The sequence below is a fragment of the Desmodus rotundus genome, chromosome 5 (genome assembly GCF_022682495.2).
Source record: "Desmodus rotundus isolate HL8 chromosome 5, HLdesRot8A.1, whole genome shotgun sequence".
Taxonomy (NCBI): domain Eukaryota; kingdom Metazoa; phylum Chordata; class Mammalia; order Chiroptera; family Phyllostomidae; genus Desmodus; species Desmodus rotundus.
This window is the reverse complement of record NC_071391.1, coordinates 93,084,924-93,102,546: the sequence shown is the minus strand read 5'-3', so window position 1 is coordinate 93,102,546 and position 17,623 is coordinate 93,084,924. Positions and strand designations below refer to the sequence as shown.

The 17,623-nt window shown below is 37.9% G+C and overlaps 1 protein-coding gene across 5 annotated transcripts in view; it reads left to right on the top strand.

The window, feature by feature from the left end:
• Positions 1–17,623, top strand: part of TBC1D8 (TBC1 domain family member 8) — a 125,917-nt gene that overhangs the window by 61,297 nt on the left and 46,997 nt on the right. For all 5 annotated transcript variants that reach the window (XM_053923703.2, XM_053923700.2, XM_053923701.2 and 2 more), the window contains 2 exons: positions 13,151–13,269; positions 15,416–15,644. In XM_053923703.2, coding sequence (XP_053779678.1) covers positions 13,151–13,269; positions 15,416–15,644 — 348 coding nt within the window. The remainder of the gene's footprint in view (positions 1–13,150; positions 13,270–15,415; positions 15,645–17,623) is intronic.

The window sequence follows — 17,623 nt, the reverse complement described above, 5'->3', positions numbered from 1 at the left end:
ATTAGATGAGAAGTGACAGACCAACGCATATGGGTGTCAAAATAAGATGATTTTCATAAATGACTTTTTATTAGATGATTCCTTAATAGTGATCAAAAAAGAAAGCTGAGTATGAGAAGCATTCTGACTCACTGTTTTGTCTGGAGTGTGCCTTTCCCCCATGTTTTGCTGGTCTGAGTGTGCCAGCTAGCTTCCAGACCTTGGAGAGAGTTCTCTTCAAGCTTGCTGTTTCTCTGGCTTCTCTCACATGAGCCTAGAACCTTATATATCCACATTGCTTGGGGCTGGGAGTCATCATGATTTAAAAAATAAGGAAATTCAGAGAGTGTGAAATTCTTGGCCTTTTTTCTTGATCTGCTATCACTTCAGATTTTACAGAGTATTCCATCTAGGTGGAGATCAGTAATCCAAGTTGATGCCTATTCTTTTTTTTAGGAGGGGTTTAAAATTCTTTTTTTAAAATATATTTTATTGATTATGCTATTACAGTTGTCCCATTTCTTTCTCCCCTTTATTCCCCTCTGCCTTGCACCCTCCCTCCCACCAGCATCCTGTCTGTCCCCCTTAGTTCATGTCCATGGGTCGCACATGTAAGTTCTTTGGCTTCTCCTTTTCCTATACTCTTCTTAACCTCCCCCTGTCTATTTTGTGCTTACCATTTATGCTTCTCATTCCCTATACCTTTTCCCACCATTCTTCCCCCTTCCCTCCCCACTGATAACCCTCCATGTGATCTCCATTTCTGTGATTCTGTTCCTGTTCTAGTTGTTTGCTTAGTTTATTTTGTTTTTGTTTTCTTGTTTTTGTAGGTTCAGTTGTTGATAGTTGAATTTGTTGTCATTTCACTGTTTATGTTTATATTTTTGATCATCTTTTTCTTAGATAAGTCCCTTTAACATTTCGTAGAATAAGGGCTTGGTGATGATGAACTCCTTTAACTTTACCTCATCTGAGAAGCACTTTATCTGCCCTTCCATTCTAAATGATAGCTTTGCTGGGTAGAGTCATCTTGGATGTACGTCTTTCCTTTCATGACTTTGAATTATTCTAGTCTGTATTTAATAAGAACCACACACTCATTTGGTTATTATGTCTCTTTTAGTCAACCCTCTTCCCACCTCCTTCCCACCTCAATTTCCCCAAATCATTGACTTGGTAAAGAAATTGGGTCAGTTTTTATGTAGAATGTTCAAATGTTATGCTCCTCTGTTTCCTTCCTCAAGGTATCACTGAACTTACTTCTCAGTCTTTAATATTTCCTGAAAACCAGAAGGTGTTTAAAAAGGTTCAGTTAAATTCAGGCTCAGCTTTTTAAAAACAGGAGTACATAATTGGTGGTTTCACATCTTTTATGCCGCATCCTCTTAGGAGTTACCTGTCATGTGGGGTCTTAATTCAGATGATGGTTTCCATTGCAGTTTTTGTTAACCTTTCATCTAGTGGTTCTACCCATTATGATCATTACTTGAATTAATTTCTTCTTATGTATTGCAAAATGTTTATTTTTGAAAAAATCTTCACTCGAGTATATGTTTAGTGATTTCACAGAGAGGAACAGAGAGAGAGAGAGAGAGAGAGAGAGTGAGAGAGTGAGAGAGTGAGAGAGAGAGAGAGAGAGTGAGAATATGAGAGAACAAGACAGAACATGAGATGTGAGACCAGGGATCAAATCTGCAACCTAGGTATGAGCTCTGACTGGAATCAAACCTACAACCTTTTGATATATGGGACAATGCTCCAACCAACAGAGCCACCCAGCCAGGGCACAAAATGGTGATTTTTTGAATACTATCAGTCCTTTTTATAACTGTCAGATTGTTACACTAGGGCTCTTTGGTCACTCTGAGACATGGTGCATTCAGAACAGGTAGGAAAAGAGTGCTGACTTTGGCCCTTCCAGTGCCTGTTTTTAGTGTAAGGAGTTGGTGCCCTGCTTATCTCCAGTGGTGACAAGTGAATTCTTACTTGTTTTAGCTTTCTTTTTTTCCCTTTTTCCTTCCTTCTTCACTCTCCCTTTTTCCTATCATTTTAAAGTCAATGTTCCCATTCCCAACATCTTATTATGAAAATTTCAAACATACAGAAAAGTTGAAAGGATTGTACAGTGAACACTATAAACCATATATTCAGTGTGTTTTTGTTAATTACAATTCATTTTGATATTTGGATTGTGCCATCTTCTGCCCACTGGAGTCCTTTCCTGTGGCTTCTGTGACTTTATCTCACTCCCATTCATCTTTGAGTGTTTCTGTGCTCTCTGGCCAGAAATATGTTAAATGCATGTCTTGCGCATTTCCTGCCTCCTGTCTCTGGAATTGGCCATTTATCCAAGTATTCCTAGTTTCTTTTAGTGGCGAATGATATTTAGGGACCACATTCTGTGGTGTTAGGGTTGGTTACTCATTGTTATTAGGCTGGCTGTCATTGCTGCTTCTAAGGCTTCTCAGGTAAGTAAGAGCTAAGAAGTATGTGTTATGATAAAGAATGGTAAGTCATGAATTCATACTTTTGAATTCTGCTGTAAAAGTACATAGTTATAACTTAACTGATTTTATATTTGTTTTTCTTTTTTATTCATTGAAAGTCTTGGTTTCTAACAATATTTATATAATTATTATCTCTCATACACATATCCACACCCCCAAACATATAGTTTCTAGATAATACCAACATTACTATTAACAATAAGAGAGTACTGAATGAAATTTAAGTTTTGGCAGCTTTACTGGCCTTAGAATATATTTAGCTATGGGTATACAGTCAAAATACTGTTTAAAATAGTATTTTCTCTGTATAATTACACATATATTTTGTTTCATTGTGTATTGCTCTATTGTACTTTGCAGACACTATGTTTGTTTTGTTTTGTTTGTTTGTTTGTTTTTTAACAAATTGAAGGTTTGTGGAAACCCTTCATTGAGCAAGTCTGTCAGCACCATTTTTCCAACAGCATTTGCTTAACTTTGTGTCTCTGTTTTACATTTTGGTAAATCTTGCAATATTTCAACTTTTTCATTGTTGTTACATGAGATGGGACTGAAAAAATCTGGAGTTTATTTATAAAAATTGTGTATTTATTTTTATATGTTTAAACTTAAGTCACCTTCAAAGTACTCTCTATTTGATGTTATACACCTATTGAGACTTTCTTAAACTGCTCAAAACAGTTTTTGAACTTGTTGATTTTGATGCTAAAAAGTGCTTCTGCTGTTTTTTGTTTCATGTCTTCCACATCAGCAAAATGTTTTCCTTTGAGAACTTTTTTCATCCGAGGAAAACAAAAGTTGCTCAGAGCAAGATTGGGTAAAGATGGGGCATAGGGGTCATGTGGGCTTTTTGGTCAAAAACTGCTGAACACTCAGCGCGGTGTGGGCAGGTATGCTTGTAAATCACCTAACATGAAGTGGGCAAATGCATTGAAAGAGTCTGCAAAAAACATTCACTGAAAGCAAACACAGCCTCTCACAACAATGCCAGCTGGTACACTGATACAGATGGGTTCCTAGGACGCTCACCTAGTGGGGGAAACCTGTACTACAAGGGGCCACCAGAAGATAATTGTTTTCTGGAGGGGTCCTCCCCTCATATTTGTTATGGTGATCTGTGGTCAGTGTTCTTTGATGTTTTTTTGTAATTGTTTTGGGGCACTATGAACTGTACTCATATAAGACAGTAACCAGTAAATGTGTGTTCTGACTGCTCCACAAACTGGCTGTTTCCCTGTCTCTCTCACTCTCCTTAGGCCTCCCTATTCCCTGAGACACAACAATATTGAAATTAAGCCAGTTAACAACTCTACAATGACTTCTAAGTGTTCAAGTAAGAGTCATGTGTCTATTCCTGATGAAGATACTGTAAAGATTTTCAAAATGACAAAGGATTTAGAATATTGCATAAATGTAGTTGGATAAAACAGCAGCAGGGTTTGAGAGGATTGACTCCAGTTTTCAAAGAAGTTCTACTTGTGGGTAAATGCTATCAAACAGCACCACATGCTATAGAAAAATTGTTCGTGAAAGGAAAAATCAGTCAATAAGATGAACTCTATTATTGTCTTATTTTAGAAAATTGCCAGCCACTGCAGCCTTCAGCAACCCTTGTTAGTCAGCAGCCATCAACATTGAGGCAAAAAGATTGTGACCCTCTGAAGGCTCAGATGATGGTTAGCATTTTTTAGCAATAAAGTATTTTTAATCAAGATACATACATTGTTTCTTTAGACATAATGCTCTTGCACACTTGATAGATACAGTATAGTAAACACCTTTATATGCACTGGGAAACCAACAAATTTGTGTGACTCACTATATTGTGATATTTGCTTTATTTTGGTGGTCTGGAACCAAATCTGCAATATATCTGAGGTGTGCCTATATTTTAATAACCTGATAAACAGTTATGTTTTCCCATTTATTTAACTGTTAAGGATTGCTCTTTTTCCTTAGTGATTTATCTTAATTTTTAAAAAATGTAAGGCTCTTTTATGATTTCTTCATCAAACCTAAAAAATCTATAAAACAAAATATTTGTAGAGAAGTCATGTTTTTTTTCATCACTGTCCCTTACCCTGTTTCCTACCCTCTGCCACAGGGAAACCTTTCTTTTTCTGGCTTAGCTTTCTACTGTTTTGTTTTACAGACATTAAACAAATATACTATATACATATTTCCCCCATGTATTCTGTTCTGTGCCCTGTCTTTGTCACTTATCGACATATCCTGGAAATCATCCCATATCAGAGAGTAGAAATTATTTTCTTCTCCTTTGCTTTTGTCTTTTATTGTATAGAAGCACCAGGGTTTGTTCAATCTATTTTCTATTGCTGGACATTTGTGTTGTCTTCCACCTTCGCCAGCACAAATTATGCCCCAGTGAATAACCTCATTGATAAATAATTTTGTACTTTTGCTGTTGAATAATTGGGATAGAGTACTAGAAGTGGGATTGCTGAATTAAAGAGTAAATGACTATGAAACTTTGTTAAATGTCACTAAATGCCCGTCCCTCCACTGGACTTGTACCATTAAAAAATCTTTTCATCAGCAGTGGATGAAAATGCCTGCTTTCCCTGACTTGCCATCAGATCAATTGTCAAACTTTTGGATTTTTGGCAACCTCATAGGTATTTCTGCATAGTTTTAATTTTTATTTCTATTATTATGCTTAAGGGCTGTGTTCAGAACCTCCTTGTTCCTATCCTTTGCCTAGTATTTTACTGGGTGGTTGTTATTTTTTTCTTTCCTCAATTTTTAGATACGGTCTATGTAGTAGGATAGTAGGAATATTATTTTTATCTGAGATACGAAATTTAAAAAAATGTTATCCCAGTTTGTCATGTCTTTTAGTGGCTTTGCTTTTGGTGTATTTTACCATGCAAAGTTTTTTGAAAAATCAATCAATTATTTATTTATTTAAGTCCTTACCTGAGGATATACTTATTGATTTTAGAGCGAGAAGAAGGGAGAGAGAGACAGAGAAACATTGATATGAGGGAGAAGCACTAATTGGTTGCCTTCCATATGCTTCCCAACTGGGAACTGAACCCACAACCTGGGTATGTGCTTTGATTAGGAATTGAATCTGCAACCTTTTGGTGTGTAGGATGGTGTTCCAATCAACTGAGCCACCCGGCCATGGCAAGTTTTTTTGTTTCCGTTTTTTTTCTTAAATATATATAGTAGGATTTAAAATTCATATTTTATACTTTCTGATTTTGATTCATAGTTAGGAAGGTTTTCTCCTTCCCAATTATACAGGAGTTCACTTAAGTTTATTTCAAATATTAGTAAGTTAATTTTTCTTTTAGTACTTTTTAAAGCTGTTGTTCTATGTCTTCTGGCTTGTACTGTTTCTGATAAGAAATCTACTATGTATCATTCTTTGCTCCTCCATAAAGTTTGTGTCTTTTTCTTCTTTATTACTGTTTTTTACCAGTTTGATTATGATGTGTATTTGTCTTAATTTCCTTCATGCTTTCTTTGCTTGGGGTTCGAGATTCTTGGATCTGTATGTTTCTAGTGTTTATCAAACTTGGAAAAAAATTTCAGTTCTTATTCTTTAAACATATACATGTTTAAATTAAAAAAATATATATATATATATAATTTTTTTCTATTTTCCGACCCTCCTTACCCCTTGTTTGTCCTGGTACTCCAATTACACACTTATAGGCTATTTGTTGTTTGACAGTTCAGTGAATCCCTGTTCTTTTCCCTTGTTAATCCTCTTTCCTCTGTTTTTCAGTTTAGGTAATTTGTATCACTATGTCTTCAAGTTCTCTACTCTTTTTTTTCTTGCAATGTCTAATTTACTTTTAATGCCATCCAATATATTTCTGATTTCAGACACTGTTTTTCACCCCTAAAAGTCTGATTTGAATCCTTCTGTATATTATCTATTTAGCTTCTTAACCATCCTCATGCTGAACTCTGCTTTTTGACCATACGGAGTATATTTATAATAGCTGTTTTATGTGATTGTCTAGTGATTCTTTTATCTATGTTATTTCTGGTGCTGTTTCTATTGATTGGTTTTTCTTTTGGTCATAGGTAAAATTTTCCTGCATCTTTGCCACTGTCCCTGCTTCTGAGAAGTGTTGTTAATGGCACTAATACAAGGACATTTAAGTTACTATTTCAATTATAAGTTAAAAATCTGTTTTATTTTCTGTATTAAGGAGGTTGTATTTATCTGTTTTTCACTAATTGTACATCTCTTAGTATTCATTTTAATCTGAAGGCAAAAAAATGTGAGGAAATTATGTAAAAAGAAAGGTTTAAACCATTTTCTTAAACCACATAGTGCGAAATACACACAGCTAAAAATCCTGTAAGTCATGAAGATGTGATATTGATATTGAACCTTAACATGTTCATGTAAAGATGCTCCTTTATATACATTATTTAATTTAAAAGAATGTAAGGTTTCTGGAAACTAAAGGCTTCAGTCCAACCCTCTCACCGTCATGTGTAATTTTGCCTCTGAGAACCTCTTTGTGTGATGAGTGTTGAGTGGAATTTAGACATGAAACTGCCTTGAGAGTTACACTTTTAATTCACTCCTTTGTGTCTGTATGGCTTTCTGTCCAGGTATTTAGATGGTGGACTGTTTAGTGTTGGGGCAGTAGAGAAATATTTTACTATTGCAGAGGAATAGATCTGTGATACAGATCCCAGCCTGCAGGATTCCGTGTGTTGTGGCTGAGACAAGACAAATTCACATAGACTACCAAGTCCTGTGGAGGAAAAGGGATGGCATGGCCACTCTCTCAAGGGGAGAGCGCCTCGACCCTTGCCTTGACAGGCTTTTATTGCTTTTCTGGGCACATTACATTGAGGATGGTCCTTATTTACACAAAGGAGAGGATGTTGCTAATTACATTTAAAAAAGGAAGGATATTTGCAAATGTAAAGAGAAAAGTGGTTAAACTGGTTTTACTCCTCTTGGAAGGTTTAGCATAGATTTTAGGAAGTTACTTTAAAGATGCGCAGTAAACATTTGGTGCCTTAATTCAGGGTGGGGGAGTTTTAGCAAAAGCAAGCCTCATAGCAGCCTAGGTACAATGCAGGCCTGATTCCCCACAGGAGAGCCTATTCATGGGCGTGGGTCCTGTGTGCTGGACCTCGCTTTCCACTGGCCTTTGCTAGTGGGAGCTGGGCCCACGCCACGCAGAATGGTCTCCTATAGGTCTGAGCTACTTTTGCAATGCCCGTTTTATTGTAAGTTGATCTCAGTAGCTGGAAAAGATACTTAATTCAAAATTGGATGTTTACTATGCACAGACAGTTGCTTTTTAAAACTGAAGCTTGGATCAAATTATTTATCGCTGTGTTTCTATAGGTATAGTCAATAAGATGCTTGTTTTATGTTGTATCCTGAACGCGAGCAGAAAATCAAATGGAGACGTGTGGAGTGCACTTAGATGGTACTTTATTTTTACCTGCGCAGGGGCAAACTCCCAGGGTGCCCGTTAAGGCTGCAAAGGGGAGTCGCACTGAACGCTTACAGACTAGCTCTTTTATACGCGCGAAACAAGCAAGCAAGCTACAAAAGCGGGGGTTGCTGTTACCTCTGCATAGCTCTTGGCTCTGGAGGGACGTTAACCAGATGTTAAAATTTTCTTTTGAAACGCTGTCTCCTGTCGATAAGAACCATCTGCCTTACTTAATTTGTACCCTCAGTTTAAAGATAAGGGTCCAGACCTAAGATGAGACTGGTGCCTAAAGTTTTATGGCCCTCTAACTAATTGGCTGTAACTCAGAATAAGCCCTCAAAGCTCTCTGCAAATCATGTATTGTTTAACCCTTACTTTGGCTGACAATGTTGTTTCCCTTCCTTATCCATTCTGGTGATCTTTCAAGATGTTTTGCTTAGCAATGCTTATATATTTTTCCTAGCCCTCAACATTTTACTTCCTGAAAATACCTCTGGGGAAAACCTAAGAGAAAAAATATCGTATGTGAGTTTCTAAGTGACTCAGCTCCCCCAACCCCAGCTCTTGTCTCACAGTGTATTACAGGTAGAACCAGAAAAACCTTCAGGTTGGCTCTTTTCTGCACTTTAGTTTTCTCATCTAGAAAATGGAAATAACAGTACCTACCTTGTGCTATTTTTATAAGGATAAGCAATATCACTGTAGGACATATCTAACAAGATGCCTGGCTCATGCTAGATCTTTAGAAAATGTCTTGAGTCTACCATGTCTGGATGTTCTTTCTTAGAACACAAAGTGTTATAAATTGTTTAATTTATAAATTATCAGCATTGTTTGTTTTCTGGCTTTAGATGAGGTTTCACATACCGTGTTTCAGTTTTGCATATGAATTTATAAATCTTATTTTTGGCCTTTTGTGTGGGTAATGTTTAAGATCCAGTGAACTTTAATTTTCTTAGAAAATAGAGAAGTCTTTTTCTTCAAAATTAGGACCTTAATAAAATAAAATGTAATTTTGCTATTTGGACTTACGTTATGATCCACAGTACGCCTGTGAATTTTGATTTTAGAGAGCTGTGCCCTCTCTTGGCACATCCTGGTGTGTATTTCACTTCTTATTTACAAGGACACCAATCCTATTGGATCAGGGCTCCACCCATATGACCATAATAAATCTTAATTACCTCCTTAAAGGCCCTATCTTCAAATATGGACACATTGGGTGTTAGGGCTTCATCATATGAATTTGGGTGGACAAATTCAGGCCATAACAACTGCTGTCCTTTTTCTTGGAAGGCCCATAGCAGAAGCAGTGGGGATTCTGCTATAGTGTTGAGTTAATTTGTAGTCTTTTTATCATTCTGGCCCTTTAGTGGATGAAAATTCAACACTTTATCTTCTCTTTTTTATATTTCCTGCCACTTATGTCTGTAACTTTATTTTGACCAATACCATGGACAGAAATATATTTGTGTGTGTGCATAACTGTAACAGATACTTCCCTATTCAGTAGTTGCCCTTATAAAGTGGTATGCATTCTATTTTCTATTCTATTTCATTTTTTAAAAAGCTATGTTCTGACAGGTTACTTAATGTAATTTGAGAAACACAACTCCAGAGCTTTGATGTGTCATGTATGTGGGAAGACTTTTCTTTCTAGTCCTTGGAGGCTACCGACATGCAGTTGGCTTGCATTGATGTACAGTATTTTTGAAGCCCATCATAAGACTTCCCTGCAGAGGAAATTATAGTTTGGAAAATTTCCTTGTCATCTGGCAACTCTTGTAGGAAATAGAAGATGGTAGGGTGGAAAAGTTTCATCATACTGATTGTCTTTGCTGAGAGAGTCATAAAAGTATGTCTTATAATCAGGAACAGGGTAACATGAAAGACTGTAATGTAACCTAACTGTGGCTCAGTGACATGGATTTTATGTGTATTGATTATCTCTGTCAAAGTTTGGGCTTGGTTTTGTTTTAGTACTCTTTCCCTATTGTAAGCTCCTCCCCAGTAGGTGGAAGAATTTTTAAAAGAATAATAGTTTAATTTTTTGATGATTGTCTCAAGTCTTAAATCACAGGATACACTGTGTTGGGACTTGATTATAATTTATTCATGGTGTAATTCTGTGCTTATCATTTGAGGAAGACACAGGTGTGTATTTGTTAACAATTAACTGTGTTGGCCCTAGGAGCTTAATAGTAGGATAAGTGAAAACCTGCTTCTTATCATCCAGGAAAATGGGATTACCAGGAGAGAGAGAGCTCTACCTGTAAGCACAAAGTAGGTTTTTTAAGTGTCAAGCTACAGGAAGTGTACTGGACCTAAAGATTATGTAAATGTTACTTAAAAATTGAAATACAGCTTATTGTGGGAGGACTACAGGGTACTTCAAGGTTGTAGAGAATGAGTTAGCTTGGTGTGCCTTCCATATGATACATGTCACCTTGGAGAAGTATTGGAGCTTCCATTTCCTCATTCAGTATCCATTACAGATCAATAAGACAGTGCCCAGAAAAGATAGGTCACAGAGTTGAGTTCTCACCCCTCTCTTGTTCTTCTTTATTTCTTCACGTCTTTTTTTTTTTTTTTTTGTAAATAGAAAGTACATGAAAACATGCAGCAAAAGACTGAAGGCCAATAAAGATATTCCTTTTTCCATTTATTCCTTGCTTTTAAAACATTTTCCTGACCAATTGGTTTTATTATGATGGGTAATAAAGGATAAAGATTAGAAAGATAGCCTAAAAGTGCCAGAGAGGAGCAGAGACTTGGGCAAACCCAAGGTACCTGTGGGTTATTGGCTTCAGTGCGGACCTATGGACATTCTCTTGAGATTGTGTGATGTGTGTTATGTGCTGCAAAGACAGCATTGCTGACCCACTGCATTTAGGTTTTTTTAAAAAATTGACACCTACATAGTTGTCATCTGAGCACACCGCACAAGCAAGGAGATTTAAGCAAAAGGCAGGTAAACCAGATGGACGCCTAAGCCATGTCAGGACTAAATATGAGGAACCAAGCAGAAAATGTGGGTCCTAAGTTCAGGTAGGCAGTGTAGGGAAACTTTAAGAGACTTATTTAATGGAGGCTAGAATTGTTTGGTTTCATTTTGTTTTGAAATGATCTCTTCCTTTCATGAGAGGAATGGGGAGTCTCGAGGGCCAGTGGTTTCCGGATACCACAGAGGTCCTCCTAGGTGGGACAGAGGTAGAGAGTAAGTGGATCATAACCAATCATGCTGGAGCTAGCTCTCCCAAACCATAAGTGGGCTGCTTCCTGCATATTGATTCTTAAAGAGCAAGACAGGGGAGGTGGGTTTGATGGATAGTTGAGTAGGGTCACTGATTATTAGGGACTGAATCGTGACTCTCATAACATTCATACATAGAAGCCCTAATTCCCAATTTGATGGTGTTGGGAGGTGGAAATTTTGGGAAGTATTAGATGAGGTCATGAAGGTGCGGTCCCATGATGGGTTTAGTGTCCAACAAGAATAGGAAGAGAGACCACAGATCCTTCTTTTTGCTGTGTGCGGAGACAGTGAGAAAGCAGCTGTCTATAAGCGAGCAAGGGGTCCTCACCAGGAACCTAATCTACCAACACCTTGATCTTGGACTCCTAGCCTTCAGAACTGTAAATATCTGTTGTTTAAGACACTCAGTCTGTGGTATTTTGTTACAGCAGCCCAAGCTGACTAGGATGCTGATCAGGTGCTTCTGGTACAGGGCCTGGGATTCTTGAACCTGTATAAAGATTTTGTGGGAGAGAGTCATGGATCTGGCTCCCCAGGATGGATGAGAAGACAGGCTTTAGTGATGACTGAAGGACATTGCTTTGGCATTGCCATGCCTAAAACTTGTGAGAATACAAGAAAATAAATACCATTGTTTTAAACTCTCATTTTTCCTTATGAAGTGTTCTTAGATTCTCCTATTTATTCTTTCCCAAATTGCCCATTCAGAACAGTTCTAATATAGATATTCTTCCTACTCCCTGATCCCAAATCTTCAAGTCCAGAGTGAGTTCTGTGGCCTTTTTATGCTGGGGTATTTATAAGATTTGCACATGCATTTATCTTCTTGGTAGAGGAAGGTTGCCATTAACCCAGGGAAAATTCAGTGTTGAGTACCTTTTTGGTGTCAGTGGTATGTGACCCTGTTGGCCATCATGCCTCTCACATTGGTGAAATGCTTCTGCACTGTGGTTTGTATGCTAGTCCATCATTTCTCTGAGGTTAAGATATCTCTTGCTTCCCATTTTAGAAATCTGGCTCTAATCGTGTATCTCTTTTTATACTAGACACATTTGATGCATATGTACCTTTTCTTGTCCAGTGCTATGCTTGCTTCAAGTCTGTGGACTTCACTGAGTACCTGCTATGTGCCAGAGCCTCACTAGGAGCTGGCACAGTTCCAGTCCCAGGTGCCCATTGTTAGTGGGGAGGAGGAGGCGGCTCTTTGAGAAGGAACCTAGACAACTAACACAACTAAGCTTTTTGGTAACAATGTTGCTTAATGCTTCAAAAATAGGATGATTTTTTGTTGTTGATGCTTTTGAAAGAAATTAACTTACTTGTATGCACTTTAATGTTTTTGTTTTAACATGTACTATGAAACCTATTTTTACATAAATTTTTAAGGGATATCGTTGTAAGCGATATGGAGTACATACAAATTTGTAAACCTGGAAATTGTGTTCAACAAGGCCTGTTGCAAGTGGCGATGCCCTCAGGCAACCAACAGAACCTTCTTAAGAGGGGCTTCCTCTGTGAACCTGGGCTAAAGTTCCTCTTGGGGCCTCTCATGTGAAATGGTTTAGTGAGACAGTTGAGAATCGCTCTACTGCTTGAGACTTATATCCCTTGCAATAGCTGTATAATTACAAATATTTTTGTCATTTGGGGTTCGTAGGAATTCCACGTGGTAAGGAGGCAGGATGTCTACAGACCAGTCCCAAGGGTAACCTGATTGGTTGGCTGGCCCATCTCTGTGGCTTTGGGACAGGTGTTCATAAATCCAAGTGCAGTGGTGGAGGACGACTGTGCCTCCAGTGGAGGGTGCCGTTATTGTCAGCTGACAAACTGTGGTCCAGGTTGTGAGAAACCAGGATGTTTTAATACTGTAAACACAGGATTCATGCCATTTGGAAAACAGATTCATGTTCTGGGAACTATTTTGTCTTTTAATTCCTGTATCTTTTTCTGTTATAACCCAGGTGCAACGTTAGAGGAGATAACCCAGCACTGGGACTGGCTGGAACAGAACCTCCTCCATACCTTGTCCGTCTTCGATAACAAAGAGGATATTGCTAGTTTCGTCAAAGGGAAGGTAAAGGTAGGTGTTTTGATTGTAACATTTCTCCTCATTTTATCATCTTTGTTATAAATTACTTACAACATTTTGAACATTGAAGCATTTTTAATGCTTTCCTTTCTCCACTATAACTGAACAGAAAGTCAAATGAGTTCCACTTGTTACCCTTTCAACTTTGCAGTTAGTTCAGCAAAATACACCTAAAATTCTGAAAGATCTCATTCTCAGGCCCAAGTTTTTGTTATTCTGTATGTATATGAAAGTCCTTTTTTGTCTCAGGAAAAAATATAATATTAACATTTATGTTTTTGCAGAATAACAATGTTATTTGACTTTTTAAATTAGTTATTCCCAGCTTTTTTTTGCAGTTGCAACATCTTGTGACTCTTTATTTTATTGGAACTATCACTTTCCCCCTCATAAAAGTGGATATTTATTATTAAAAATATGTTATTACTTGAGTGTAATTACAGCCAATTAAGTTTTGAGATGGCAGAGAAGACAATTTTGGGGACTATCTGTTGATATCTCCTATGAATTACATCTTTTATAGCTGGTCTCACTGTAAAACAAGTAGTTCAGTAGCTATTGTTTAAAAAACCCTATCAGGCAGGGAAATACTATTTCTTATTCTAAATTTAACTCATTAAACACTTTCACACAGCAACCTGTAATACAGTCTTCCTCCTTTAGGGTAAAATTCCAGTCCAAGTGCTGAGGTTTTTAGTAAAGGGTGTCAAAATGAATTCTCAGTTTTAAAGGGACAATATAGAAGCAGTGTTTTTCTTTGGGGTCTAAGAGTACTTGTGGGACCAAGTAGATAACAGAGGTCTTCTGAAGCCAGCCAGGATGTGGCTGTGTTGATACCCTCTTGGTATTACCTCTGGCCCATTGGGTTAACAGGTGAGTGACTGTGGTAGGGATGTGTTCAGCTTATGGGCTATACCTCAACCTGGTTCGAATGCCTGTAACTTGGTTCCCTGGGTCAGATCACAGTGGGGCTTAGCTATAGAAATGTCTGTTTCATGGTTATTTTTCACACTCCTGCTCCCTACCCCATGCCAATTCTTGGTCTAACATGGGTGTGGTGGTTTTTTGATTTAAGTGTTTCTTTTCTTAATTCAGAGGAAGGAAATTAATTTTTGGTACTGTGGCTTCAAGAAAGCTTCTGTAGAGGAGGAAAAAATACTTTTTCTCTATCCTTCTAGGTTGTGGCCATGGCCCTGGAAATTAAACTTGACAAAAGTCAGATTAACAGGAGAAAAACTATTTATCAATAGGTGTGTCACGAATATACATGGGAGAAACTCAGTGATGAGTAACACAAAGGAGTGGTTAGAACTTGGGGCTTTTAGAACATCTTAACAAAAAACAATATATTTGTAGAGAGGTAACAAGACAAAGGAAAAGGAATTTAGGCTTCTAGGGGTGGCAGGCTGTGGGAAGGTAAATATATGGGGTGGAATTAATGGAAGATAAGGGCTATTTTAGTCTGGTTTGTTATGTAGATTACTCTGAGTGCTGTGTCTGGGCTGGTAAGAGTCTTAGAGTTGTCTCCAACTGCTTTGGAAATACTTAGGACCTCAGGAACCTCAACCAATATGCTCCTTTCTACTTTGGAAGACTATAGATATATAGTGAAAGTGAAATGTATCAGGTATCACACAGTCTGGCAGTTATCAGTTGTTAGTTTTATACCAAAATTTTTTAACCTAATGAGGAAGATGATTTACTAGGTTTTTTGTTTTTGTTTTTTTAAATAAAGACTAACTTTTAACTCCAACTTGGGTAGTTTTTCGGGGATGATGCTTTGAATTCACATGTTAACCACTGGATCCTCATATCCCTTTATGGAAGAGTAGACAGGTATGATAAAATAGTAATTTATTTGAGAACTGGGGCGTAGCAGTCAGTGATTTGCCCCAAGGCTGGTAAATGGCCAAACAAGAGACCTGTCCTTAGGTCTCCCCCCGTCCCCCCCCCCCTCGTTTTTTTTTTCTCCCTGTATGGCTGTGTTCCCAGGTGGTATAGACAGACAGACTGGTGAGCTGTTCTCATCTATCCTGTGTGTCTTGTTGAGCAGGGAGGACTCCTTCCTGCTTTTGTCCCTCCTCTGCCATCTTGTTCTTCTCCCTGAATGAGGGGCTGTCATCTTTTTGTGTGTCAGGCTCTGATTGCAGAGGAGACAAGCAGTCGGCTGGCCGAGCAGGAAGAGGAGCCTGAGAAGTTCCGTGAGGCCTTGGTCAAGTTCGAGGCCAGGTTCAACTTCCCGGAGGCAGAGAAGCTGATTACCTATTACTCGTGCTGTTGTTGGAAGGGCAGGGTTCCTCGCCAGGGCTGGCTGTACCTCAGCATCAACCACCTCTGCTTCTACTCCTTCTTCCTGGGCAAGGAACGTAAGTGAAGCTGGCGCTGGCCTTGGGATGGGTTTAGCTCTTCACAGATGATGTTGGCCCTTGGGGTGCTTAGCACTGGTCCCAACATAAGTCATTTAGCAAGAAGAGTCAGACCACAAAGAAGTTAAAAAAGTTGAGGTAATAACAGGTGCTGCTTGATTAATTTCCAAATAATGTATGCAGAAAATTATATTTAATTATATAACCTACTACCACTAAGGGAATTTGATTTTGTGAGACTTCATTTTTCCTACTGCCTTAAGAATCATTTCTGTGTAGCTCAGTTCATATAGCTTTGAAGGGTTTTTACTACTCTACATTGCTGTTAGAACTGATGGCCCAGTAGTTCTAAAGGAGTAGAACAAGTTGCTGCTTCTTAACACAGGAGCCATTTAAAAGATTTCCAGCCCTGAATGTCATGACTGCTTCTGGAAGAGGAGCTGGGTGGGCAGTTGTTTCTAGAAGGCAGATTCTTCACTTGGGTCCTTTTGAGATTCAGGGAATGATTCACTTTTCACACATTTGTCCACTGACAGTCACCATAGTAGGCAATAGAATTGCAAGGTAAAAGAGCAAAGTCTCAAGTGTCAATTGTATATTGAAATTTTTAAAAAAGTTATTCTCGTTGAACTTCTTTTGGAAACAAATATTGTTTCAAGTGCCCATGCAGGGTGGTATGGATGTTGTGTTTATACATACTTACACACACAAATACTTTCTTTTTCTTCCTGCATTTCAGTTTATGTTTCAACTTAAACCCAAGGCGAGGGGGTCTCCTTTTGAATTCTGCTCTAGCCAGCTTCCTGCACATGCTCTCCCTTCTTTCCCCAGGCCACCATCCTCAGTTCTGATGTTCTAGTCCATACATCCTATTTGCACAGCCCCTCCCCACCCCACCTGGAATGTGTTCTGACCTAACTTTGGCCTTCCTTGCTCTTCTGCTTTCTGAAATGCTTCCCAGAGTTAACACTGGGTCTTGCCTTTGCTTTCCCATTCTATGTCTGTTTGGAAACTCCTTTCATCCTTCAGAATTCAGTTCAGATTTTATTACCTCTTGGGACTTTCCCTAGCCCTCATGATTGGTACCATGTTTGTGATTCCATTTTGGGTCCTGTCAAGTCACTGGTTGCTTACTTGTTTACATGTCTGTTTTCCCTATTTGAACAAGCTACTTAAGGGCAGGGTTCTTCACAAACTGCGTGCTTAATGCATGAAAGTTGATAGTGTGCGTGTGTGTGTATAAAGGACTTTATGTGAAAGCCACTAGTAGTAGCTGAAGAAACTTATTCTCTAGCCCAGTGATTTTCAACCAGTATGTGCAAGAATTTTTAAAACATACAATGCCTGACTACTTAGGGGCTCTGAGCTTTTTTCTTAGATTTTAAAATAAAAAGTGACAACAGCCAATACAACAATAGCTGTCTTGTGTGAATGAATCAAAATTATACCTATTTTTTGTTAGATCAGCAAAAAATATATTCTTTGGTGTGCTGCAGAATTTTAGTAAATAATTTTTGTACTATGAGATGAAAAATGTTGAAATTTGCTGCTATAGCCTAATGTAAAAATGTGGCCTTTTAAAATGATTAACTCCTTAACACATTATTGCAAAATAAATGGAAAAAAATGGTAGAAAGGAAAATACTTAATCATTCTCTTATTTATTTGAAAAGGGAAATGAGTTATTTTCTGACACTTAACAATCATTGTCACTAACCCTAATTTTGTTAGAGTATTAAATTTGGAAAAACTAAATGATTTCCAATAGTTGGTAATGTTTATTATTTTAAGTTGTCATATATGTGTCTTCCCCATTTTTTCTGTGTTAGCACCCTAGCCAACCTACCAGTGTGTTGGAAACACTTCTGAGGATGGAACACTTGTTTATAAAATGAACTGTTTGTACTGCATTACTTTAAAAAGAATTCCATAAAAACTACTTGTACCCTGTCTTCTAAGACTAAAACAACCGTCATTTG